Consider the following 27,208-nt stretch of genomic DNA (forward strand, 5'->3'; position numbering starts at 1 on the left):
ACTGTTAAGTGAGGTTGTTGAGGCAGATATAGGTTAGCGACCTTTACGAATTATCTGGATAGGCATATGAACAGACAGGGTATAGAAGGATACAGGCGGTTGGTCTAGATAGGACACGTGATCGGCACAGGCCTGAAGGGCCGAAAGGCCTGTTTCTGTGCTGTATTCTTCTTTGTTTTTGGAGGGGGCATGAAGTGAATTGGAAAGGCCTTTCGACCTTATCTTTAAAAATGTTCCCGAATCCAGACTATGGTTCATGATCCTCTGAAGGGCTGTGAACCACAAATCATTGAGAACTTAACCCGACCCCACAAATATTGCAGGGGATGGGAGGCCCAACCTCCAAAATGGAGCCTGGCAGGCATGGGAGGGCATGGCAATGGTGTAATACCTGTGTCCTTATCCTACGCCATCTAAAATTAGGAGCTCCGGAAAGGGGGTGGTAATCCTGGAATTGGGTCCTGTTTACCATTTTTGAATTCCTCATGCCTCCATTCTGACATGGACAGAGGCACGAAAACCTGTGCCACGGAGAGAGAGAGAGAGAGAGGGAAAGGAATTACTATGTGTGGAGAAGCAGCAGCTATGGCTGTGAAGCGCAGAGTGAAATGTTGTTATGCTAACAATTAAGTAGAATGCTTGTAAAAGTTTTCTGTTAATGAAAATCGCTTATTGTCACGAGTAGGCTTCAATGAAGTTACTGTGAAAAGCCCCTAGTCGCCACATTCCGGCGCCTGTTCGGGGAGGCTGGTACAGGAGAATGAAAGCTGTTAGAATGAAAGGTGACAGAACGGATCTGAATTTTGGAGATTTAAGGAACAAGGAGCAGCCCAGGTGAGCCTTGCTGGCTTATCTACTAATTTTATTTAACCTTTATTTAGCCAGATGAGTCAATTGAGAAACAGTTCTCTGACAAAAACGACCTGACCAAGAGGCCAACACCGCAGCAACAGAAATGACACAGCCGTACAGTTCATTTAAACACAAAAAACATAAAATATAAATAAGTAGTGGAACAGATTTGACAGTTTAGCACGCGGAGGTTGTTTCTGTATAACGCAGATTGAGTGGAATTATTTTTGAAGGACACCTGTGGATTGAACCTGGATTGGCAGGGAGAGGTGATCCTGCTGTAAAGCTGTGATTAATTTGGGATTTAATCTTGTATTGCGTCATATCTGCTTGGAGTGTGATGTGAAGTAAAAATGTTTCATAAAGAATATTTCGGCTGTAAGTTAGTGAGGAAGTACCTTTCCTTTAGTTTGGTGTACTAGTTATCTGCTGAATAATAATTAGCAGAATTGGTTTTAGGTGTTTGTTAGAGTAATATTGTTATGATGTGAAACCTTGTCCTTCGGTTCTTCTCATCGGTCACTGAGAGATTTCTTTTTCAGAAATTATCGATTTTTAGGGGGATCGTAACAAAAAGTATAGCGAATTGCCTAATTTTAAGCCAGTTCGGTCTCAAGATAAAAAATTACATGCTTTTGCACTAGTCTTCTACTGTTTAAATCCTTTGAGATTTAGAATTTGTTTCATGTAATATTCTTAAATATTAAACTCCTTGGTGGTTGGTTGTGTGTTGGCTTGAGAGCTGGTGGTTTTTGTTTTTGGTGCCTTGTGAATTTTTTTTGGCATATTGCTGATTCTTTTGTATTCTCGGGTTGTCAATAAATCAAAATTACCACATGGGGTGACCGACTGTCCCCAGCTAATAGGATCCGGGCAGATTATAACAGTAAACAGAGAACATCATGAGATGCTTTATAGATCCATGACACCTCAATGTACTTCCACGCCCATGGGAGCTACATTCCAACATCAATGAAATTTAACAATCTCAGTTGACCTTTTAAAAAAAAATTGTCAGCAAGTATAAGCAAGGGCAGCACGGTCGCATAGCGGTTAGCACAATTGCTTCACAGCTCCAGGGTCCCAGGTTCGATTCCCGGCCTGGATCACTGTCTGTGCGGAGTCTGCACGTTCTCCCCGTGTGTGCGTGGGTTTCCTCCGGGTGCTCCGGTTTCCTCCCACAGTCCAAAGATGTGCAGGTTAGGTGGATTGGCCATGCTAAATTGCCCTTAGTGTCCAAAATTTCCCTTAGTGTTGGGTGGAATTACTCGGTTATGGGGATAGGGTGGAGGTGTGGGCTTGGATAGGGTGCTCTTTCCAAGAGCCGGTGCAGACCCGATGGGCCAAATGGCCTCCGTCTGCACTGTAACGTCTATGATAACTCCTCTGTTTGAGGGCCAGCGGAGTATTTCATTATCACCTTCTCTTGACATTCTTGTGCACGTCTGCGTTGAAAATAATTCACAAGCACAGTAATACCAATCTCACAAAGTTGCCCTAGTGGTTCAGTGTAGTGCTCTTTATTAATCAATGGGGATGTCCAATACATAGCTTCAGTTTTATTTAATTCATACTTCTATTTAAATTAACTGGGAAAATCCGAATGCTTACTTTTATTAATATTGAACAAGATGTGTGTGATACAGATTTTAGCACAGCACATACTGCATTAGCTTGGGAGAAATGCAATGCTGAAGTGTTTGAACTGATTGCATAACTATTGAGTTCACTCTTGGAGCAGATCTTGGTTTATGTTTTTTTAATTTCTTTTGACAGCTATTTGAAAATGCATTTCATCTCACACAATCTTCTTGCCCACACAACAACTGCTGGGACGCAGAATAATGAATGAATTCAGCAAAATAGTACTTTCATTGATGACTTTTAATAGTCTGCAGTTAATAAGAGTTATTCTTTCTTCCCACTGCCAATCCAAAAATAATTTCAATTTCTCCCCTTCACAACTACTGCATCCTCCATCCGCCTCTCCCCCACTGCATTATTACAAAGTGTGATCCCATCAAAAGAACATCAGCACCAATTTATATGCCTACCTTTGGGTGAAGCTGGGGAAGGCCAGTATTCTGACTCTGACTGCTGGAAGATGTCTGGAGAATAAGCTGTTGGATATCTTGCAGATTGAACAATATCCTCACTGGTTTTGCTTTTTGTTGCTATGTACACATATTCTGAGAAGGAAACAAACCACAGTGTAGAAAATCATTCTATCCTTCGTGCACTTCAGTCAACAGATTATGTACTCATGAAAGTATTTTGCTCCACATCCATACATTTTTGATACATTTTAATATTTTCTCTTCTTATTCTCTTTTTTCTCCTGAAAGTTGACTGCGGTTAGTTAATAATTCATATATACAGCTGTCACTCACATTGACACAAACGGAAAAACAAACATGAATAGGGCCTGGCTGATTTTCATCGTGCCCTGCTTATTGTCAGGATTGTTTCAGACATCTGCTGCCCAGCTAACATCAGTTAACACAGCACAGACTGGAATAGAACCTACAGACAACGGAGGGCCACATGAGACAGTGGCCTTACCAGATAGGCTATTTGGCAAGGTAAAAGATATTTTAGTTACACCGTGGAGGCTCCCGGAGTCGTATCCCCCCCCCCCCCCCCAACCAGGATGGCCCCTGCAGCCAGAACTCCGAGGTCCCGCCGGGTAGGACCATACGTAACCTACTCCGGGCACTCGGCCTGTCGAGGCGCGGAGAATCGCCGGGGGGCCACTTTCAACGGCCCCCGACCGGCATGGCAGCGACCCCGCAGGCGCCAGAGAATCAGCGGCCCAGCGTCGGAGTGGCGTGGCACGATTCACCCGCCCCGCCAGCGATTCTCCGACCCAGCACGGGATCGGAAAATCCTGGCCATGGTCTCTTGCTCTTCAAGGGACATCAGCGTTTGGAAGATACCTTCAAAAGAGCTTTGCAACGTGTGAGTTATGCAGACTGCTGCCATTGTTTTCTGGTGGTGGAGAGAGTGGATATTTAATGTGGTGGATGCCGATCAGGTAGGCTGCTTTTTCCCGGATTTTGTTGAGCTTCTTTTTTTCTTGAAAGTATTTTTATTAAGGTTTTGCAGAATTTTTCACAATAAAACAGTAGTAACAACAATAACAAAGCAAACTAGAGTGAACATTAACATAGTGTAAAAAGAGAATATACAATAACAATTAAATAGACTTTACCCCACGTGAACAAGTCTTCCCATACCATCCCAATGAAGCACTCACCCCCCCTCCCCCACCCTACCCCCCCTACGGATTGCTGCTGCTAATATTTTAATTTTCCCCGAGAAAGTTGACAAACGGCTGCCACCTCTGAGAGAACCCTCGCGTAGACACTCTTAAGGCAAACTTTATTTTCTCGAGGCTGAGAAACCCAGCCATGTCGTTAACGCAAGTCTCTACACTCGGGGGCTTCGAGTCCCTCCACATTAATAAAATCCGTCTCCTGGCTACTAGGGAGGCAAAGGCCAAGACGTCGGCCTCTTTCGCCCCCTGAACACCCGGGTCTTCTGACATTCCAAAGATCGCTATCTCTGGACTCGGCATCACCCATGTGTTAAGCACCTTGGACATTGCCCTCGCATAACCCTTGCCAGAACTCTCCAAGCTCTGGGCATGCCCAAAACATGTGGACATGGTTTGCAGGGCTGCCCATGCATCTCATTCAACTGTCTTCTACCGCAAAAAACTTGCTCATTCTCGCTGTCGGCATATGTGCCCGGTGGACCACCTTAAATTGAATTAGACTGAGCCTGGCACATGATGAGGAGGAATTAACCCTGCCCAGGATCTCTGCCAAACAGACCTGCTTCCAACTCCTCACCTAGCTCCTCCTCCCACTTGCCCTTGAGCTCCTCCTCCGGGGTTTCCTCCGCCTCCTGTAGTTCCTGGTAGATATCCAACACCATCCCCTCCCCCTCCCAGGTGCCGGAGACCACCCTGTCGTCTTTCCTCAGTGGCAGCAGCGTCGGAAAGGCCACTACCTATTTTTTCAGGAAGGCTTGTACTTGCAGATATTTAAAGGCGTTTCCTGGCAGCCGATTAAATTTGTCCTCTAGCGCCTTCAAATTGGGAAAGCTATGAACAGATATGAAAGCTATGAAAGTCTATGAACAGATCTCCTATCCTTCTGATGCCTGCCCTCTGCCAGCTCTGCAACCCACCATCCATCTTACCCGGGAAAAACCTGTGGTTGTTACATATCGGGGTCCAGACCGACGCTCCCTCCACCTTCTTGTACCTCCTTCACTGTCCCCAGATCCGCAGTGTCGCTACCACCACCGGACTTATGGAGTAACAGGTCGACGAGAACAGCAAAGGAGGTGTTATCAAAGCTCCCAGACTAGTACCTTTACATAATGCTGCCTCCAGCTGCTCCCACACCGCCCCCTCCCCCATCACCCGCTTCCTAATCATAGCTATATTGGCTGCCCAGTAGTATTTGCGAAAGTCCGGCAGCGCCAATTCCTCCCCCGACTGCACTCCCATTGCGATCTCTTGACTCGTGGGGTCTCATTCGCCCACACAAAGCCCGTAATGATCCTACTCACCCGCTTAAAAAAGGCCTTAGGGATGAAGATGGGGAGGCACTGAAAGACAAACTAAAATCTGGGGAGGACAGTCATTTTCACGGTCTGCACCCTCCCTGCCAGTGACAGCAGGAGCATGTCCCACCTTTTAAAGTCCCCTTCCATTTGCTGCACCAACCGGGTCAGGTTGAGCCTGTGCAGGGCATCCCATTTCCTGGCCACCTGCATACTCAGGTAACGAAAACTTTTCTCCACCATCCTGAGCGGCAGCTCTTTCAGTCTCTCCTCCTGCCCCTTGGCCTGGATCACAAACAACTCACTCTTTCCCATGTTCAGTTTGTACCCTGAAAAACTACCGAAATCCCTCAGGATCCGCAGAACCTCCCCCATCCCCTCTACAGAGTCCGAAATGTACAGGAGGCTCTCAGCGCCATAGCTAGTGGTTCTATAGTTAGGGCAAATAGTAACGGGGAGAGGGGACACCCCTGCCTCATTCCCCGGTGAAGCTCGATGTACCCCGACCTCAGCCGGTTTGTACATACACTTGCTACAGGCACCTGGTACAGCAATTTCACCCAGCCAATAAAGCCCTCACTAAACCCGAACCTTCCCAGTGTTTCCTACAGGTACTCCCACTCCACCCGGTCAAAGGCTTTCTCTGCGTCCATTGCTGTTACCACCTCTGCCTCCCCTCCCTCTGAGGGCATCATAACAATATTCAAAAGTCTCCGGACATTGGTATTGAGTTGTCTACGTTTAACAAACCTGGTCTAGTCTTCCTCCGTCACCTCTGGGACGCAATCCTCTATTCTTGTGGCTTGAATCTTAGCTGGCAATTTGGCATCCAAGTTTAAAAGTGAAATCGGCCTGTATGACCGGCAATGTTCCGGGTCATTCCCTCGTTTAAGAATGAGTGAGATCAAGGCCTGTTACATTGTTGGGGGGAGGGTTCCTTTCTCTCTAGCCTCATTGAAGACCCTCAACAAGAGTGGGCTCAATATTTCCGAAAATTCCTTATAGAATTCTACCTGGTAACCGTCCGGCCCCGGGGCTTTACCCAATTGCATGCCCTCTATACCCTTGACAATCTCCTCCAATTCAATCGGGGGTCCCCAGCCCCTCCACCAGGTCCTCGTCCACCCTTGGAAACCTCAACTGGTCCAAAAATTGCCTCATCCCTTCCGCTCCCGTCGGGGGCTCCGACTCGTATAGTTTACTATAGAATTCCTCCGTTCACCCCACCTGGATCCAAGACCGAGTTACCCTCCTTATTCTTTACTCCCACAATTTCCCTGGCTGCCTCCCTCTTTCGCAGTTGGTGTGCCAGCATTCTACTCGCTTTCTCCCTGTAATCATAGACTGCCCCCCTTGCCTTCCTCAGCTGTGCTACCGCTTTCCCTGTGGTCAGCAGTTCAAACTCCATCTGCAGACTCCGCTGCTCCCTCAGTAGCCCCGCCTCGGGTGCCTCCGCATATCTCCTGTCCACTTGGAGTATCTCCTCCACCAGTCTCTCCCTCTCTGCTCTTTCTCTCTTTTCCCTATTGGATCGAATTGAGATGAGTTCCCCTCTGACAACTTGCCTTCAGAGCTTCCCAGACCATTGCCGCAGCTACCTCACCCGTATCGTTTGTTTCCAGGTAATCCTGGATGTTCCTGCTAATCCGCCCACAAACCTCTTCGTCCGCCAGCAGCCCCACATCCAGTCTCCAGAGTGGGTGCTGCCCTCTCTCCCCACTCAGCCGCAGGCCCACTCAGTGTGGGGCATGGTCCGAGACTGTGATTGCTGAGTATTCGTTCGCTGCCACCTTTGGGATTAATGCCCTGCTCTAGACAAAGAAGTCTATGCGGGAATAAACCTTATCAACGTGAGAGGAAAAAAGAGAACTCCTTCGCTCTCGGCCGCGCGAACCTCCAGGGATCCACCCCCCCCCCCCCCCCATCTGCTCCATAAAACCCTTCAGTTCCTTAGCCACTGCCGGTCACTCTCGGTCCACCTCGGCGTCAATGACTGTGTTCAGGTCTCCCCCCATGATCAGGTTGTGTGACTCTAAGTCCGGGATTTTGCGTCTCATAAATTCCACATCATCCCAATTCGGAGCGTAGATGTTCACAAACACCACCCACTTTCCACTCACCATCATATACCTGCCCCCCCTTATCTGCCACAATTCTCCCAGCCTCGAATGCCACACCCTTACTGATCAGAATTGCTACCCCCCTGGTCTTCGAATCCAGCCCTGAATGGAACACCTGGCCTACCCTTCCCTTTCTCAATCTCGTGTGATCTGCGAGCTTTAAATGTGTCTCCTGAAGCATTGCTACATCTGCCTTTAACCCCTTTAGATGTGCAAACACCTACGCTCTTTTGACAGGCCCATTCAAACCCCTCACATTCCACGTGATCAGCCTGGACAGGTGGCTAATCCCTCCCACTACAGACTAGCCATGGCCCTTTTTTGGCCAACCTCAAGCCCCACAGGGAGCCCCCGACCCTCAATTGGTATCCAAAATTGATACCTCCTCTGTCAGCAAAGCAGCATTCCCCCTCCCCTCCCCCCCAACAACCCCACAACCCAAAACCTCCCGCCAAGCACCAGCTGAGCACTTGCTCACCTCCCTCTACGCTCCCGAGAGTCAGCTGACCCATGCTGACCCCGGCAGCTCCCGCCCCTGGCGCCTATCAGGCTGTTACCTTATTGTCTGGACCCTTCTCCCCACATGAATGAACCAATTAAACTACCTCTCCAGCCCCAGTGAATAAATAGCAATACGAAATGAAAAATAAACAGAACGCACTAACATTGCCCCGTGAGGAGACACTTGTTGAACCAAGGCTCCAACTTCCTGAAAAATCGCACTAAGTACAGGGCCCTCTCCCCGTCCGTATCTCAACTTTGTCGAAAACACTGCACCCTCCAGCCACCACCACAGCCCTTACACGCACCCAACATTGTATACAATCTTATATTAGAAACGGTACCGTGTTACCCAGCCCCACCGCCGCATTCCACCAAAGCTTAACTGTCCTTTAATTCAAGTCCAGCTTTCCTTGTTTAACGAATGACCACGCCTCGTCCGGCGTCTCAAAATAGTGATGCCATTCCTTGTACGTGACCCATAGCCTCGCTGGGTGTAGCATCTCAAATTTCACCCCCTTGCTGAAGAGGGTCATCCAGCATGCCTCTTGGCCAGCTCCGCACCCAGGTCATGGTAGTTGCTTATCACCTGCTGTTCTTTTTTTTGCCCACCGCAAGACAAGTTCCTTGTCTGAGAAGTGATGAAATCCCACCATCATGGCCCTCGGCGGTTCATTTGGCTTTGTTACGAGGGCTCTGTGCACCCCGTCCAGCTCCAGGTGTCGAGGGAATACCCCCGTCCCTATCAGCGTCTCCAGCATCTTGGACACAAATGCTCCCGCTTTCGACACCTCCACACCTTCGGGGAGGCCCACAATTCTCAAGTTCTATCTCCTGGACCTGTTTTCTAGGTCCACCAGCCTCTCCTGCCACTTCTTGTGGAGGACCAACTCATCCTCATGGTCGGATAGCTTTATCTCCAACTCCTTAATCGCTTTCCCTTGTGTGGCGTGAGTTGCGATCATTTGGTCTACTGATGCCTTCATCGGGGCCAGCATGTCCATTTTAAGATCAGCAAAGCAGCCCCTAAGGAACTCCTGTTGCTCCTGTGCCCACTGCGCCCATGCACCCTGGTCTATACTGACCGCCATGCCGTGCCTCGGCATCCGCTCTGCACGCTTCTGTCTGTTGGGACTTAAACGCTTCACCCGGCCACTCCTGGTTCAGCTATCCATACACCAGAGAGGGAATCCTTTTGGCAGTGTTCGTTTCAACAATCTGCCCCAAAAAGTCTGTGAAAACTCCTGAAAAAAGGTCCAAGATTCCGTTCCAGACGGGCGCTGGCCGAATACGCGAACTACTCCTCCATGGCCGCCACCGGAAGTCTCATCACCACTTCTTCAATGGCCTTTGCGAGATCTTTTCGCAGTTGTTCCCTCTGCTGCTGGAATTCAGCTTTAATATAGGCCCTCAAGTCAGCTTGAAGCCTTTATGCTTGCCCTTCCCCCGCCTGCATGCTGGAACAGGCTTTTGTCTTTGCTGCAGCTCCAGCCAAATCCCTCACTGTTTCTGCCGGGTCTGGTAGCCAAGAGACATACCATTCCTTGGGGAAAGTACTCTTCCAACATTCACCTACATTTTTTCATCAAAATTCCACCCCGTATTGATTAAAAAGAGCTCTTTTCTGTAACCTTGGGCAGGGGCTGCCTTCTGTGTGACCACGTACTCCATGGTCCACACCGGAAGTGATTTTGTTGAGCTTCTTGAGTGTAGTTTGAGCTACACTTATAAAGACAAGTGCAGAGTATTCCATCGCACTCCTGACTTGTACCTTATTAATGGATTTCAGACTTTGAGGAATCATGAGGTGAATTTATTGTGTGGAAACCCAGCCTCTGACCTGTTCTTGTAACCACAGTATATATATGGCTAGCCCAGTAAGTTCCTAGTCACTGGTGAATCCTACGATATACAAGTTGCTTTAGTCAAGCCCCAAGTATAGATTGGACTGGAAGTAAAATGGGAATTATTTGAAAAATAACAAAATCTTGAAAAATATGACAACTCTGTTAAAATACCGTACATGCATATTACAAACGTTATTCAGAACAAATATGGCTTCATAATATATTTATAACTCATTGCCAATCAGACAAGATTTTCATCAATGCACTTTTAATGGCTAATCGTCAAATATTCATTAAGTATAGTAAAATGGAAGTCTACAACACAGATAATTTCATTTAAATTAAACTTGTCATTCAAAGTTATCACAGCCTAGCTAAATGGTGTCAGTGGAATACGCTATCTTTCTATTATATATTATAGAACTGGAACTGAATTTCAACTAGTTTGTTTTTAGATATCTTTTTACAAGAATTTAGGCTATTGCATGTGACATATTTTAAATAAAATATACAGCTTAATCTATCTCCACACCACACATGCCAACAGATGAATTAGGAGCAGGAGTAGGCCATTTGACCCCTCAAACCTGCTCTGCCATTTGCTGCCCATGGGGTGGCATGGTGGCACAGTGGTTAGCATTGCTGCTGCCACACAGCGCCAGGGACCCGGGTTCAATTCCAGCCTCGGGTGACTGTCTGTGGAGTTTGCACATTCTCCTCACATCTGCGTGGATTTCCTCCAGGTGCTCCGGTTTCCCCCTGCAGTCCAAAGATGTGCAGGTTAGGTGGATTGGCCATGATCAATTGCCTCTAGGTGTCCAAAGGTTAGGTGGGGTTACTGGGTTATGGGGATCGGGCGGGGGATTGGACCAAGGTAGGTTGCTCTTTCCAAGGGTCGGTGCAGACCAGATGGGCTGAAAGGACTTCAGCACTGTAGGGATTCTACGTATTTTATTCTATGGCTGCTCTGATGCGGCCTTAGCTCTTACCTCATGGTACCCTTTGACTCTCTGGTCAATCAAGCATCTATCTAATTCAGCCTTTAAAATATTCAATGACTCTACGTCCATCAGTCTCTGGGGAGCATTTGTTAGGAAAAAGTAGTTTTAAGGGTTTATATTTATATTGGTGAACATTAGAAATAAGGTATAGTTTAATTTAATTCATCTGTGCCTGGAAGAGTAAAAGCTATAGTTAGATTCTTGCTGGACAAAAGTATTTGTATGCGTGGAGATTGGCTAAGTTCCAACTCTGTTTCTATTGAGTTTAGAGAGGGCTATGGGGTGAAGAGTAAATAAATCGGCCAGCAAAGGAATGCGATGTTGGTTAGGAACTGGGGAGTAAGATGGAAAAGCTTTTAGGTTTTAGCTATAGCTGAATTTGTGGGCAGTTGGAGACAGGACCTCAGGGAAGTGAACATCTCTCAACTCTTCCAAGAGAAGGTGACAGGACAAGGGAGTTGCAAAGATGGAAGCATCTTAAGGAACAAGTTGCAGGCCAGATAACCAGGGAACTGGGACAGAAAGCAAATTTAAGATGACTGGAGTTAAGTAAGCAGAGACCAAGGTATTGTTCAGAAGAAACCAAGGAATTGTATACAAAGGCCAGGATTCTCCGTTTGGGAGACTATGGGCTGGATTTTACGATTTTGAGGCTTTGTCTGGACGAACTGTCCAGTTTTACGATGAAAAAGTCGCCGGTGCCCCGCACCAGTGCTCTGCCCGGTGGGGGGCTAGCAGCCACGCCACGTAAAACCCCCGGCATTCCCGATATAAATGGCTGGAGATTTGGCGGGTCCGTGGCCAGGTGCACGGTGATGATCTGCAGCAGTCACGCCGTACAACATGGTGCCGGCAGTGTGCAGACCCGGCCTGCCAGATAGTACCCACCTCTGGAGGGATTCTGAGGTGACAAACATTCACTTGTGGTTCAGAGTGAAGAGTGTATTTGCTAATATCATCTTTTGGTCATGAGACTTTTGTCGATTAAGATGTACTTTGTAATCTGTGTTAATTCAAAAACCTGTGTGTAATTGTGAAGTGAAGGGGGGAAGTAAAGCATATTGTATCATAATTCAATTTTTAAATATTTAATAAATGTTTTTTCTTGTTGTTAAAGCTAATTATCGATCCTATGCCTCTTTCTCCATGTTTTATTAAAAAAGTAAAGGTTACAGGCTACTATTGAACCAGGGTTCCATTCTGGGATCTTCTCGGAGGTAACAACATCTACTGGGGGGTTAGCACTGCTGTCTCATGGCATTGAGGATGTGGATCGATCCCGGGTCACTGTCTGTGTGAAATTTGCACATTCTCCCTGTGTCTGTGTGAGTTTCATCCCCACAACCCAAAGGTGTGCAGAGTAGGTAGATTGGCCATGCTAAATTGCCCCTTAATTGGTATATTTAAAAAAAAAATGACATCAACCTAAATGAATGTTTCTCATCAGTATTTATTGATGAATATTAAGGAAACTGGGAAAATGAAAAGTGATGTCTTGAGGAGTGTACTGTCATGTGAGAGTACCTTTAAGAAATGGGTGTATATAAATGGGGTGTATATAAGTATCTGTACTGAGAATACCTTTAAGAATTGGGTGTTTATTACTGCAGTGATGTCAGAGAGTGGGTGAAGCTGGGCTGTCTGTCAGCTTTTTACTATCGTTTTTGGCTGTTTGCTGCAGGCTGTGTTTTAGTTTTGTTTTCAGTGAGGGAGCTGAAGCCAGACAGAACAGCTGTACTGTTGATCTCTCTGCCATGAAAAGACTTTCTCTTGATCATTTGGTGAATTCAGAATTATAAATGTTTTCAGTAGTGACTTTAACCTGATGTGCTTCTGTTAAAAGGTGTTTCTTTTGTAAGTCTTTTAGATGTTAAAAGGACAGCGTAAGCATTACTTGGTGTTGTATTCTTTGAGGGTTGTATTTGAATTGATAGTTGTTGAGTTGTTCACTGTATGTTTCAAAAAGGTTAACTTGAGTTCATGGAATAAACATCGTTTTGCTTTAAAAAATACTTTTCCATTTTTGCTGTACCACGCCTGCAGAGTGGGCTGTGTGCTCCCCATACCACAATCTATTAAAAGCTGTGGGTCAGGTGAACTCCACGATACACTTTGAGGTTCCCTAAACCTGGCCCATAACAGTACATATTACAGAGAAGGAAGTGCTGGAGGTATTAAAGCGCATCAAGATAGGTAAATCCCCAGAACCTGATGAAATATGTCCCAGGACATTATGGAAGGCTAGGGAGGAAATTTCCGGCCCCCTAGCTGAGATATTTGAATCATCGACAGCCACGGGAGAGATGCCTGAAGATTGGAGGGTAGCAAATGTTGTGCTCTTGTTTAGGAAGGGCTGTAGGGATAAGCCTGGGAACTACAGGCCATTGAGCCTTACTTCTGTAGTGGGTAAGTTGTTGGAAGGTATTTTGAGGGACAGGATCCACAGGCATTTAGATAGGCAAGGGCCAATAAGGGAAAGTCAGCATGGCTTTGTAAGGGGAAAGTCATGTCTCACGAATTTGATAGAGTTTTTGAAAGGTTAACCAAGAAGGTAGATGAGAGCAGTGTGGACGACGTTGTCTACATGGGCTTTATCAAGGCCTTTGACAAGGTACCGCATGGTAGGTTGTTGCAAATGGTTAAATCTCACGGAATCCAGGGTGAGGTAGCCAATTGGATGCAAAATTGGCTTGGCGACCGAAGCCAAAAGGTGGTTGTGGAGGGTTGTTTTTCAAACTGGAGGCCTGTGACCAGCTGTGTGCCTTAGGGATTGGTGATGGGTCCAGTTATTTGTTATCTTATATATATATATATATGATTACGATGAGAATGTAGGAGGCATGGTTAGTAAGTTTGCAGGTGACACCAATATTGGTGGCATAGTGGATAGTGATGAAGATTATATAAGATTGCAACAGGATCTTGACCAATTGGGTCAGGGGCCCGATGAATGGCAGATGGGGTTTAATTTGATTAAATGTGAGGTGATGCATTTTGGTAGATAGACTCAGGGCAGGACCTACTCAGTTAATGGTAGGGAGTTGGGCAGAGTTACAGAACAAAGAGATCTAGGAGAATAGGTTCATAGCTCCTTGAAAGTAGAGTTGCAGGGTGGTGAAGAAGGCATTCAACATGCGAGGTTTTATTGGTCGGAATATTGAATACAGGGGCTAGATTCTCCATCCCGCTGCGCCATATTTCTGTTTCAGCACTCCGGCAGGATGCTCTGTTTCGCCGGCTGGTCAAAGGGCTTTCCCATTGTGGGGCAGCCCCAAGCCGTCGGGAAACCCCCGGGCTGCCGGCAAAATGGAGAATCCCACCAGCGGAGAATCCAGCCCCAAGAATTGGGACGTCTTGTTGAAATTGTACAAGACATTGGTAAGGCCACACATGGAATACTGTGTTCTGGTCTGGTCACCCTATAATAGGAAGGATATTGTTCAACTAGAAAGAGAGCAGAAGAGATTTACGAGGATACTACCATGACTTGAGTTATAAGGAGGGGCTGGATAATCTGGGACCTTCTTCTCTGGAGCATAGGAGGCTCAGGGGTGATCTTATAGGGATGTCTATAAAATAATGTAAGGCATAGATAAGGTATATAGTCAACACCTTTTCCCAAAGGTAGAGGAGTCTCGAACTAGAGGCATAGGTTTAAGGTGAGAGGGGAGATATACAAAAGAGAACAGAGAGGACATTTCTTCACACAGTGGGTGGTGAGCATCTGGAATGGGCTGCCAGAGCCAGTGGTAGAAGCGGGAACAATTTTGTCCTTTAAAAAGCAGTTAGACAATTACATGGACAGAGTGGGTATCGAGGGATATGGGCCAAATGCGGGCAAGTGGGACTAGCTTAGTTATAGAAACTGGACAGCATGGACAAGCTGGGCTGAAGGGCCTGTTTCCATGCTGTAAACATCTATGATTCTAACTACGATCGTAACACATTCCAAAGACTCACAAACCTCTGAGAGAACAAGGGTGGATTCTCCGTTGCCCGATGGGGATACCGTAAATCGGCGATCGGGCGGAGAATCGACTCCGAAATCGGTGGCCGACGCCGGTTTGACGCCAGTCAACCATGCTCCTCCCCCTCCGAAATGGCGTCTTTGTGTTTCGCACTGCGCAGCGTTGCAACAGTGTTGGCGCATAATCGGCCGGCCCTCCCGCGATGCTCCGCCCCCGATGGGCCAAGTTCCCGATGGCGTGGGACAAGTGTAATTTCAGCCAACAGGGAATCCGGTGTGGCAGCTGCGGACTGTGTCCAGCACTGCTACACTCAGCCTGGATCCATACCACTGGCCGAGGAGGCTTCTGCGAGGGCTGGGGGGACTGGTGGGGGGTGGCCAGGGGATGGGCTATGGGGGTCACAGATGGCAGATTGGGTCCAGGCACTGCCGGCTCCATGTTGTACGAAACAACCGCTGCAGGTCATCAGCTGTGTGCATGCGTGGCCAGGGACCCAGCCATTCTCTGCCCATTTTTGGCACGGGAGCCGGGAGTTTCACCCGGCGCCGGCGCTCGCCCCTCACTGGTGTGATGTTTTCACGCAAATGTTTTGGTCGTAAAAGACCACACATGCTCCACTGGCGTCAGTACTTTGCCGCTGAAACGGAGGATCCAGCCCCCTATCTCTCACCTCTGTTTTTAATGGGAGATCCTTTATTTTTCAACTGTGTCCCTATGTCTCGTCTCTCTCACAGTAGGTAACATCCTCTCAGCATCCAACCTATCAAGTTCCCTGAGGATCTTATGGGCGCTAGCCCCATTTTCTGGCACCCCCCCCCCCCCCCCCCCCCCTGCCTGCAGTGGGATCTTCCGTTCCCATAGCTGATCAATGGGGTTTCCCATTGCTGCCGCCCCAAACCATTGGGAAACCCGCTGGTGTGGGTTTGCTGCCGGTGAAGCGGAGGTTCCCGTCGACGGAGAATCCCGCAGTGTATGTTTCAGTGAGATTACTTCTCATTCTTCTACACTCCAATGGATTTAGGCCCAAACTATCCAACATTTCCTCATAAGATAACCCCTTCATGTCAGGAATCAGTCAAGTGAACCTTCTCTGAACTGCTTCTAATCCAATTATATCCTTTCTGAAGAGACCAAAACTATACACAGTACTCCAGATTTGGCCTCACCAACCCCCTGTATGGCTGTAGCAAATCTTCCCTATTTCTATATTCCATTTCCCATGCAATAAACTACACCATTCCATTTGCTTCCCTAATCATCTGCTAAACTATTGACTTGCCTCTAGGAAACAATGTAGCTTTAGTTTGTTTCCAAATGATCAAAACTATAACCATTTTTTTTCCTGCCATGTTCAGCAAGGCAAGAGATATCAAAGGCATACTTTCCCACTTTTGGCACCCTCTTTCAAACATTCTAAGGGCAGTGCAATTGAGTCAGACTTGGATTGAAGCACTCTATATAATGTTCCATTAATTTAAAGAACATCACTAACTACATCAAAATAGCAGTGCTATTTTCTGCGGTAACGTACATTTGATCTCAGGGTAAGAAAGCCAATATGATGGAAACTGGTGTTGAAATATTGGTACATTTCTGCGATATATCCATGCCCAATAGAACTCTGCTTGAGTTGATTCAAAGTTATTTAATATAAGACCTGCATAAAAAGCATCCACAGGAGAAGCTGTTATTTCTTTTAGGTCTCAAGGGGAAAGGCCAGTGAACAAACGTACTGCCTGTCACTTGCTTTATTTTATTTTCTTGGATGTGCAATGATTGACAACATAAAATGTAAATGTCAAATTCTGGTGATATACCATCAATTCACAGCGAGACCATATGAACAAGTGAACAAAGGCTTTATTACACAAAGAACTAGCCTGCCAGTGACTTCTGTACAAATGAGCGCCACCCACTGGGCGCAGGACTATATACCGAGTGGGGGGGGGGGCGTAGCCAGAGGCGGAGCCCACCGGGGTTCCAGCTCAATCCTTAAAGGTTACACAGGCACCACATCTCCTGGTGAATACATTTCTCCGCATTCACCCCCGTTTTAAAAAATCACAAAGTCCGGCGGGGGTGACGTGGGTCAAATGTCCAGTCTATCCAGAGGCCGGATCGTCCATTTAGGCCTCCTCAGCTCTGGCGGTGCGGCGGGCACGGATGTCGTAGATGATGGTGACTCCGAGAGAGTGTTGTTCGGAGCTTCCGATCGGCGAGTCGGAGACGGTTGCGGGGTAGTGGTCGGCAGGTGGGTGGCGAATGGCTGCTGTGAAGGCGCGGGGGGCAGTGCAGGCGCAGGGGGGGCGGCGTAGATGCGGGAGGACACAGGAGCCCCAGGGGGGCGAAAGAGACATGGTTGGTGGTGGTAGGTGATACTGGGGTGCGGGGAGGGGGGCGTTGGCAGGGGAACCAGCGGGCGCCAGGTCCCATAGGGAGACTGTATCTTGCCGTCCGTCTGGGTGCATGACGGAGGCGTAATGGGGGTTTGCGTGCAGCAGCTGGACCCTCTCGACTATGTGGTTGGTCTTATGGCTCCTCACATGCCTCCGGAGAAGGACAGGCACCAAGGTTGTCAGCCACGATGGAAGCGAGACCCTGGTGATCGACTTCCTGGGGAAGACAAACAAACGGTTGTGAGGGGTCTCATTCGTGGTTGTGCAGAGCGACCTAATGGAGTGGAGCACGTCGGGGAGGACCTCCTGCCAGCGGGGAACTGGGAGACTTCTAGACCGATGGGGAAGAAGGACGGCCTTCCATACCGTCGCGTTCTCCCTCTCCACCTGCCCATTGCCTGCGGGTTGTAGCTGCTAGTCCTGCTCGAGGCGATGCCCTTACCGAGCAGGTACTGACGCAGCTCATGGCTCATAAACGGTCACTGTGGATGTATGCAGGGAAACCGAACAGTGTGAAGATGCTGTGCAGGGCCTTTATTACTGTGGCTAAGGTCAGGTCAGGGCAAGGGTCAGCGAAAGGGAAGTGGGAGTACTCGTCAATGACGGCCAAGAAGTACAGATTGCGGTTGGTAAACGGGAGTGGCCCCTTGATGTCGATACTGAGGCGCTCAAAGGGCCGGGTGACTTTTACCAGGTGGCCCTTGTCTGGCCGATAGAAGTGCGGTTTGCACTCCGTGCAGACTTGGCAATCCCTGCTCATGGTTCTGCCCTCCTCGGTGGAGTAGGACAGGTTGCAGGACTTAATAAAATGGACAAGCCGGATGTACCCTGAGTGCCAGAGGTCGTTGTGGAGAGCCCGCAGTCGGACCTCTTGCGTGCTGGCGCAAGTACCATGGGGCAAGGCATCTGAGGGCTCGTTAAGCTCCCCAGGACGATACTTAATATCGTAAGTGTAGGTGGACAGTTCGATCCTCCACCTTAAGATCATATCATTTTTAATCGTGCCCCGCTGTGCATTGTCAAACATAAAGGCTACCGACCGTTGATCGGTAACGAGGGTGAACCTCCTACCAGCTAGGTAGTGCCTCCAATGCCGCACAACTTCCACAATGGCTTGCGCCTCCTTCTCGACAGAGGTGTGTCGAATCTCAGAAGCATTGAGGGTTCTAGTGAAGAAGGCTACAGGCCTGCCCGCCTGGTTGAGGGTAGCAGCCAGGGTGACGTCTGACGCATTACTCTCTACCTGAAAAGGGATGGACTCGTTCACCGCGTACATGGCGGCCTTAGTGATATTGGCCTTAATAAGTGGACGCTTTTTGTCCGCGTAGTTGGGGACCCATTGCGGGTAGTATGAGAAAAACCCCAGGCACCGTTTGATGGCCTTGAGGCTGTGAGGAAGGGGAAGTTCCATGAAGGGGCGCATGCGGTCGGGGTCGGGCCCCAGGACTCCGTTTTCCACGACATAGCCGAGTATGGCTAGCTGGGTTGTGCGGAAAACGCACTTCTCCCTATTATATGTGAGGTTGAGGGATTGGGCGGTTTGGAGGAACTTAAGGTTGGCGTCGTGGTCCTGCTGGTCATGGCCGCAGATGGTGACATTGTCCAAGCACGCAGCCCGCACCGGTCCACTATTCGGTCCATCGTTCTCTGGAAGACTGAGACCCCATTGGTGCCGCCGAAAGGGACCCTGAGGAAGTGGAAGAGTCGGCCGGCGGCTTCAAATGCAGTAGTGGCAATCTTCTGGGCGAATCGGGAGCTGGTGATAGGCAGGCTTCAGATCCACCGTAGAGAAAACCCAGTATTGCGCGATCTGGTTGACCATCTCCGCAATGCGGGGGAGGGGGTACGCTTCCAGTTGCGTGAACCAGTTAATGGTCTGGCTGTAGTCCACCACCATCCGGTTCCTTTCCCCAGTCCTGACAACCACCACTTGAGCTCTCCAGGGGCTGTTTCTGGCCTCGATGACCCCTTCCCTCAAGAGTCGCTGGACCTCTGACTTGGTTAAAGTCATATCTTGTGCACTGCACCGCCTACTCTTGGTGGCGACGGGCTTATAGTCGGGGGTGAGGTTCGTGAAGAGCGAGGGGGGGGCGACCTTAAGGGTCGCGAGGCTACATACCGTGAGGGGGTTAAGGGTCCGCCGAACTTCAGGGTCAGTCTTCGGTGACTGTATTGGAAGTCCAGTCCAAGCAGTAGAGGGGTGCAGAGGTGAGGGAGGACAAAGAGTTTAAAAAGGGCATACTCAGCATACTCAGAGGTTTGCGACATAGTACCCCCAGATCCAGACTGAATGGGATCCAGAGGCGAGGGAGATCGTTCAAGATGCGGGGTAGATGCGCACGGAGAAGTGCCTTACCGTTTTGGGGTGTACGAAGCTCTCCGTGCTCCTGGAGTCGAAGAGACAGGGGTTCTGGTGCCCGTTGACCCAGACGACCATCATGGAACTCCTCAGGTGCTTCGGCCGCGTCTGGTCGAGGGTGACAGCGCCGAGCTGCGGGTAATCAGTATAGTCGGAGGAATCTGGGTCATAAAATGGCGGCCCCCACGAGTCGCATGTGTCAGATTGAGCTGAAGATGGCCGCCCCCACGATTTGCACGTGGCTGATGACGCGTCTGAAGGGGGCGTTTCCGGAAGGCACGCAGCTGCATTACGGGGAATGCGGGCCTGTGAGTCCAAGGGTCGGGCCTGACGAGTTTTCGGCTTCTAGGGTTTCGATCTGGCCAGACAGACTCGGGCGAAGTGACCCTTTTTGCCGCAGTCACTGCATGTCGCGGAGTGGGCTGGGCAACGCTGCCGTGGGTGTTGGCCCTGGCCGCAGAAGCAGCACGGCGGTTCCCCGGTGTGGGCGGGCAGCCGTGCGGCACAGGCCTGTGGCGTGGCCGGGTCTGGCGACATCCGCGTCGGCGGGGCCACGTGGAGCGCGCTGGGTCCACGGGGAACGCGCTGAGGCTCTGGTAGGCCACCTCTAATGAGGTGGATAGTTTTACCATTTCTTGCAAGTCGGTAACCCGTTTTCCAGCAGTCGCTGCCTGATGTAATTAGAGCGGACCCCAGCCACATATGTGTCCCGGATCTGCAGCTTCATGTGCTCCTCAGCCGTCACGTCTTGATAATTACAGTTTCTGGCGAGTAGGGTCAGGTTTTCCAGATATTCGTCCAGAGATTCTCCTGCGCGATGCCGGCGGGTAGTGAGCAGATGCTGCGCAAACACCTCGTTTACAGGCTTGATGAATCGCTTCTTCAGAATCGCGACCGCTACTTTGTACGTGGCCGCCTTTTCGATCAAAACTGAAATTCGAAGGCTTACCCGTGCGTGGAAGAGGTGCGGCTTGCGAGCTTCGGGGATAGGTGCTTCGGAGGAGCCGAAGTATGCCTCAAAGCAGCGGAGCCAGTGAGAGAAGATCCCCTTGGCTTCTGGGGCACGGGCGTCTAAGTCGAGTTTTTCTGGCTTGAGAGCGGCGTCCATAGTGACGTTGTTTGTGTAATAAATTGATATACCATCAATCCACAGCGAGACCATATGAACAACTGAACAAAGGCTTTATTACACAAAGAACTAGCCTGCCAGTGACTTCTGTACAAATGAGTGCCACCCACTGGGCGCAGGACTATATACCGTGCCGGGGGGGCGGAGCCAGAGGCGGAGCCCACCGGGGTTCCAGCTCAATCCTTAAAGGTTAATAGTTACACAGGCACCACATCTCCTGGTGAATACATTTCACCACATCTAGTGATAATTGTTATTGACTTGGTAGATGAAGTAATGATGCACCGAAAATGCTGTTTTAATCATTTGTTGTCTTGGTGTGGATGCTAATTATTGGGTGACTGACTAATGGAGTGTGCCAACTGGTCGCCCGACAATGCGAGTGGGAAGTTCAGTTGATTTTGAGGGCTGGGCCTCAGCTTCAGCCACGATGTTATTGAATGGTGGAACAGGCTTGGGGGGGGGGGTCAAGTGGCTTACTCCTTCTCCTAATTTGTATGTTTGCATTAATCTAAGGTGGTGAGTTGCAGCCACTAAATGAGGCATGATTATACAGATCTCCGCTGCTAAGCTGCCATGAGTTGCAAACTCATTCTGACAATGGTTTCATTGTTAAATTTGAATCCACTTAATAGCATGGTTTGCAAAGTGTACTTAACCAGGTTTTGCATAAAGCAAACTATGGGCCAGAATTTTCCCGAAAGTGCAGAATGTTGGGTTGCATTAGAAAAGCTGTGTGAAATTTGTTGGCTTCACAGCTGCCTTTTCTTGCTTGATTAATCAGCACTTTGTGCAATTTCAAAGTGCTGGTGAGGGTCACATAGCCAGGCGGGGAACGATGGCACTAAACATGCTGGCAAAGCGAGGATTCAGAGTTCGGGGACACCTTTTAAATGGGTTCCTGTGACGAATGATATCTGTATAACTCCGCCTCTGGCTCCGCCCCCAGGAAACTGTATATAAGGTTACGCTTAGTGGGCAGCGGCTGTGAGCACACTTCTCGGCAGCTGTCTGGTTCTCTGGTAATTAAAGCCTTTGAATTATCAATCTTCTCTCCTGTGTCGTAATTGAGGGTATCTCAATTTAATTACCAGAATACATCAAGGTGGACAGCGGTCTAAAGCCGGAGAAGCTCAACCTAGACGCTCGGTCGCTGGAGGCTGCTGAAATTTTTAAATATTGGCTCCGGTGTTTTGAGGCCTATCTGAATTACTCAGAGACTGAAGTTGACGGCCCTCGCAAGCTGAGCTTACTACATGCCCGGGTGGGCCACTGACTCTCCTCCGTCATCGAGAAAGCTACGACGTACGAAACTGTGGTCGAAATACTTAAGAAGCGCTTCGTAAATCCGATAAACGAGGTACACGCCAGACATTTGCTCTCAACCTGCCGCCAGCGCTCCGGGGAAATGCTAGACGAATACTTGGAGAGACTCACTGCGCTCGCTAGGAACTGCAACCATAAAGAAGCGACAGCAGAAGTCCACATTAACTTACATATTCGTGATGCTTTCGTGTCCGGTATCAGATCCACATACATCCTGCAGCGGCTCCTAGAAGACGGGGCAAAGGACCTCCAAGGCACGGTAACGCTCGCCTCTTCTCTGGAAGTGGCCCACCATAATCTCCGCACGTACTCCGCGGACCTTGCGAACCCCTCTTGATCCCCTGCATACTCGGCCACGCTACAGGCCTGCGCCACACGGCGACCCGCTCACACCGGGGGCTCCCCATGCTATTTCTGTGGGCAAGGCCAGCACCCATGTCAGCGTTGCCCAGCCCGCTCCGCTATCTGCAACGACTGCGGAAAGAAGGGGCACTTTGCAAAGGTCTGCCTGGCTGGGCCCAAAGGCCAGAAACAAAAGTCTCATCGGGCCCAGAAATCGATCTCCCGGCCTCACAGGCCCCGCAACGCATCCGCGCGCCGGCCGGACATGCCTACTTCTGACGCGTCATTGGCCTTGTGCGAGTCATGGGGCGGCCATCTTGTTGGCGGCCATCTTAGAATCCCGACACGTGCGACCGATGGCGGCGGCCATTTTGTGAGTCCGACTCAACTGAGGAATCTGACTACCCGCAACTAGGAGCGATCACGCTCAATCAATCTCGGCCGAAGCACCTGCGGAACTCAATGATGCAGGTTCAAATCAACGGTGGTGACACCCCCTGCCTATTTGACTCCGGGAGCACGGAGAGCTTTATTCATCTGGACACGGTAAAATGCTGCTCCCTGCGCACCCACCCCGCCTCCCAAACTATCGCCCTCGCTTCGGGGTCCCATTCGGTCCAAATCACAGGGTATTGTGTCGCGGACCTCGCTATTCAAGGCGCCGAATACACCCGTTTTAAACTTTACATCCTCCCTCACCTCTGCGCCCCCCTTTCCTTGCAGCCACCGAAGCCTGACACTGAAGTTTGGCGGACCCCTGCCCCCGCTCACGGTATGTAGCCTGGCAACACTCAAAGTTGCACCACCCCCCCCTCTTCGCGAACCTCACTCCCGACTGTAAGCCCGTCGCCACCAGGAGTCGGCGGTACAGTGCCCAGGACATGACTTTCATCAAGTCAGAGGTTCAGCGGCTACTAAAAGGGGTCATAGAGGCTAGCAACAGCCCTTGGAGGGCACAAGTATTGGTAGTCCACGCCAGGGAAAAGCAACGAATGGTGGTGGACAATGGTCAGACCATAAACCGCTTTACGCAACTCGATGCTTACCCACTTCTCCGCATAGCAGAAATGGTGAACCAAATCGACCAGTATCGGGCATTCTCCACGGTCGATCTAAAATCTGCCTTTCATCAACTCCCCTATCCGCCCAGAGGACCGCCCCTACACGGCCTTCGAAGCAGCCGATCTGCTGTTTCACTTCCTCAGAGTCCCTTTCGGTGTCACAAATGGAGTCTCTGTTTTCCAAAGGGCGATGGATCAAATGGTGGACGAGTACGGCTTACGGGCTACATACCCATACTTGGACAACGTCACCATCTGCGGCCATGACCAGCAGGATCACGACGCAAACCTGAGGAAGTTCCTCCAGACCGCCCGGGCCATCAATCTCACATATAACAAAGAGAAATGCGTGTTCCACACAACCCGGCTCGCCATCCTCGGCTACGTCGTGGTCCTAGGCCCAGACCCCGACCGCATGCGCCCCCTTAAGGAACTCCCCCTCCCCCGTAGCCTCAAGGCACTCAAACGGTGCTTGGGGCTTTTCTCCTATTACGCCCAGTGGGTCCCCAGATATGTGGACAAAGCCCGACCACTCATTAAAACCACGGTTTTTCCCCTGACGGCTGAGGCCCAGCTGGCTTTCAGCCGTATCAAGGCCGGTATCATCAAAGCCGCCATGCACGCGGTGGACAAAACCATTCCTTTCCAGGTAGAAAGCGACGCATCAGACGTCACCCTGGCTGCTACCCTCAACCAGGCATTTCTCTCCCGAACCCTCACAGCCTCGGAAATTCGGCACTTTGCAGTCGAGAAGGAGGCACAAGCCATAGTGGAGGCCGTGCGGCATTGGAGGTTCACCCTCGTCACCGACCAACAGTCGGTCGCCTTTATGTTCGATAACGCACAACGGGGCAAAATAAAGAATGATAAAATTCTGAGGTGGAGGATAGAGCTCTCCACCTATACGTACGATATTACATATCGTACGGGGAAGCTCAACGAGTCCCCAGATGCCCTGTCCCGCGGCACGTGCGGCAACGTGCAAAACGACCGCCTGAGAGCCATCCACGATGACCTCTGCCACCCGGGGATCACCCGGCTTGCCCATTTCATCAAGTCCCGCAACCAACCTTACTCCACCAAGGAGATCAAGGCCATGACCAAGGCTTGCCAGATCTGCGCGGAGTGCAAACCGCACTTCTATTGACCAGACAGGGCCCGCCTGATAAAGGCCTCTGGGCCCTTTGAGCGACTAAGCGTGGACTTCAAAGGGCCCCTCCCGTCCACCAACCGCAACATCTATTTCCTCACCGTTATCGATGAGTTCTCCCGCTTCCCCTTCGCTGTCCCCTGCCCCGATATGACCTCGGCCTCCGTAATCAAGGCACTGCGCAGCATCTTAACATTGTTTGGTTTCCCCGCTTATATCCACAGCGACCGGGGCATATCGTTCATGAGCGATGAGCTGCGTCGATATCTGCTCAGCAAGGGCATCGCCTCAAGCAGAACGACTCGCTAAAACCCGTGGGGAAACGGGCAAGTGGAGAGGGAGAACGCGACAGTTTGGAAGGCTGTCCTTCTAGCCCTACGGTCAAGGAGTCTCCCAATCGCCCGCTGGCAGGATTTCCTACCCGATGCCCTACATTCCATTAGGTCGCTCCTCTGTACGGCCACGAACGAGACCCCTCGCAACCGTTTATTTGTCTTCCTCAGGAAGTCCACCTCTGGGGTCTCGCTTCCACGTTGGCTGACGACTCCGGGACCAGTTCTACTCCGGAGACACGTGAGGAGCCGTAAGACAGATCCGCTAGTCGTGAGGGTCCAACTGCTACACGCAAACCCTCAATACACCTACGTCGAGCACCCCGACAGCAGGCAGGACACTGTTTCCCTGCGAGACCTGGCACCCGCTGGCTCTCCCACCGATGCCCCCCCTTCTACCGACGCTCCCCTCCCCGCACCGGCTGCCGACCCCACAGCGCCCCCCCATAGCACCCCCTTCCCCCCAGCCGGTGCAGGCACTAATCACCCTAGTCACCCCGGATACCCCCCCCCGGCTCCAACATGGGCAAAGGCTCAGTCAACTGTGCTCCCGGACATACCACCACCGAGAACGACCATATCCACGGCACCACCACCGGAGCTGAGAAGGTCAACACGGACAATCAGACCACCCAAAAGACTGAACTTGTAATTCCACTTCACCCCCGATGGAATATGTGTTTTTTTCTAAACAGGGGGTAAATGTGATGATTGATATCTGTCTAACTGTACCTTACCTTTAATGTGATGGCCCCTTTAAGACCGGGCTGGGAACCCTGGGGGACTCCGCCTCTGGCTCCGTCCCCAGGAAACTGTATATAAAGTTACGCTTAGTGAGCAGCGTGCTGTGAGCACACTTCTCAGCAGCTGTCTGGTTCTCTAGTAATTAAAGCCTTTGAATTACCAATCTTCTCTCCTGTATCGTAATTGAGGGTATCTCAGTGCCCCAATCTCAGTTAAATTAAAGTCTCTCCCTCTCTCCCCCACAGACATTGGGTCATCTTCCCCCCCCCCCCCCCCCATGGATATGGCATTGCCTACACGGACATAGTGACCCCCCTCCAGGCAAAGGCAACAGCCTCAACCCTCACACACAGAAGGGCACCTGACCGACCCTCCCCTCCCAAACACTCAAAGATCAGGCCCTTCCCCCCATCCCCCCCACATGCACACACGGATCAGGGTGACCTGATTTCTCCTCAACTCCCATCGGCATTGAGAACCCCACAACCCACCCCCAACTGGCACTCATCCCACCCCCCCTTCACAGTCTCTTAACTGCCCCCGCTATCAACCATTGGGCCTCCCCCACACACAAGAGGGACTCCACAGAGGGCCCACCCCACTGCCAACCTGGCACTGTCAGAATGCCAAGGGCAGTGCCACATCCTGTACCACCTTGGAGTTATACTCACCTCTACGCCCTGTCGTGGTCATCACAACTGTTTTATGTTTCTGAAAACCAGTAGTGATTTGCGCTCATGTCTATCACCCAGGTGGGTGGGACTATAAGGCATGGACGGACGTTACGATGTCAAGACCGGTAAGTAGATGACAATGTGTTTAAAATTATGGAAATTAGGGGCGGGATTCTCCCTCGGCAGTTGCCGAAATTGGAAAACGCGATTGACGGAGAATTGGTTTTGACACCAAAATTGTGGCGGGCACCGGTTTCACGTCAAATCACAATTCTCAGGTGCCTCGACAGCGGCATCAATTTGGTCCACTTGGCACGTACAGTAAACACCCTTGGCATATCATTAGCGGGCCTGACCAGGTATTCTCTGGGGCCTCTACAATTCTCCACCTCCACTGGGAGGGGGGGGGGGGGGGGGGGGGGGGGGAATCCTGGCTGCGAGGTGGACTTGTGCTTTTAAAAATCATGAAACAGGCGCTGTGACTGATGAGGGAGAGAGAGGCGGTACGGAAAGTGTCCAACATCGCCGTAGTTTGCTGGCGGTTGTGCTGCTGGCCGGGGGGCTTCTGCCAGGGCCGGGGGGGAGGGGGTAGCGGGGGGTGGTCAGGAGGTGACTGTGGGGTCGGGGTGGACGGGCACTGAAAACACCATTGCTACATCCTGGAAGGCAGCCAAGCAGTGTGTTTGGGGAGTGGAGTGCTAATATGCAGCTGCAGCTTGTCAGCTTTTCGAGTGTCAATCCCGACCCCGCCGAATCCAACACCGTTTTCCATTGGAATCGACAGTGTTCCACGTGGCACCGGTGCTAGCCCCTCAATGGTTACTGAATCGG

At 50.3% G+C, this 27,208-nt stretch overlaps 1 protein-coding gene across 16 annotated transcripts in view; it reads right to left on the reverse strand.

Moving 5' to 3' along the window:
- ablim3 (actin binding LIM protein family, member 3) overlaps positions 1-27,208 on the reverse strand; it is a 420,986-nt gene that overhangs the window by 46,212 nt on the left and 347,566 nt on the right. For 10 of the 16 annotated variants that reach the window (XM_038795510.1, XM_038795522.1, XM_038795521.1 and 7 more), the window contains one exon: positions 2,907-3,041. In XM_038795510.1, the coding sequence (XP_038651438.1) occupies positions 2,907-3,041 (135 nt within the window). The remainder of the gene's footprint in view (positions 1-2,906; positions 3,042-27,208) is intronic. The other 6 variants (XM_038795520.1, XM_038795518.1, XM_038795512.1 and 3 more) reach the window with 1 other exon arrangement.

This window comes from Scyliorhinus canicula, chromosome 4, assembly GCF_902713615.1.
Source record: "Scyliorhinus canicula chromosome 4, sScyCan1.1, whole genome shotgun sequence".
NCBI lineage: Eukaryota > Metazoa > Chordata > Chondrichthyes > Carcharhiniformes > Scyliorhinidae > Scyliorhinus > Scyliorhinus canicula.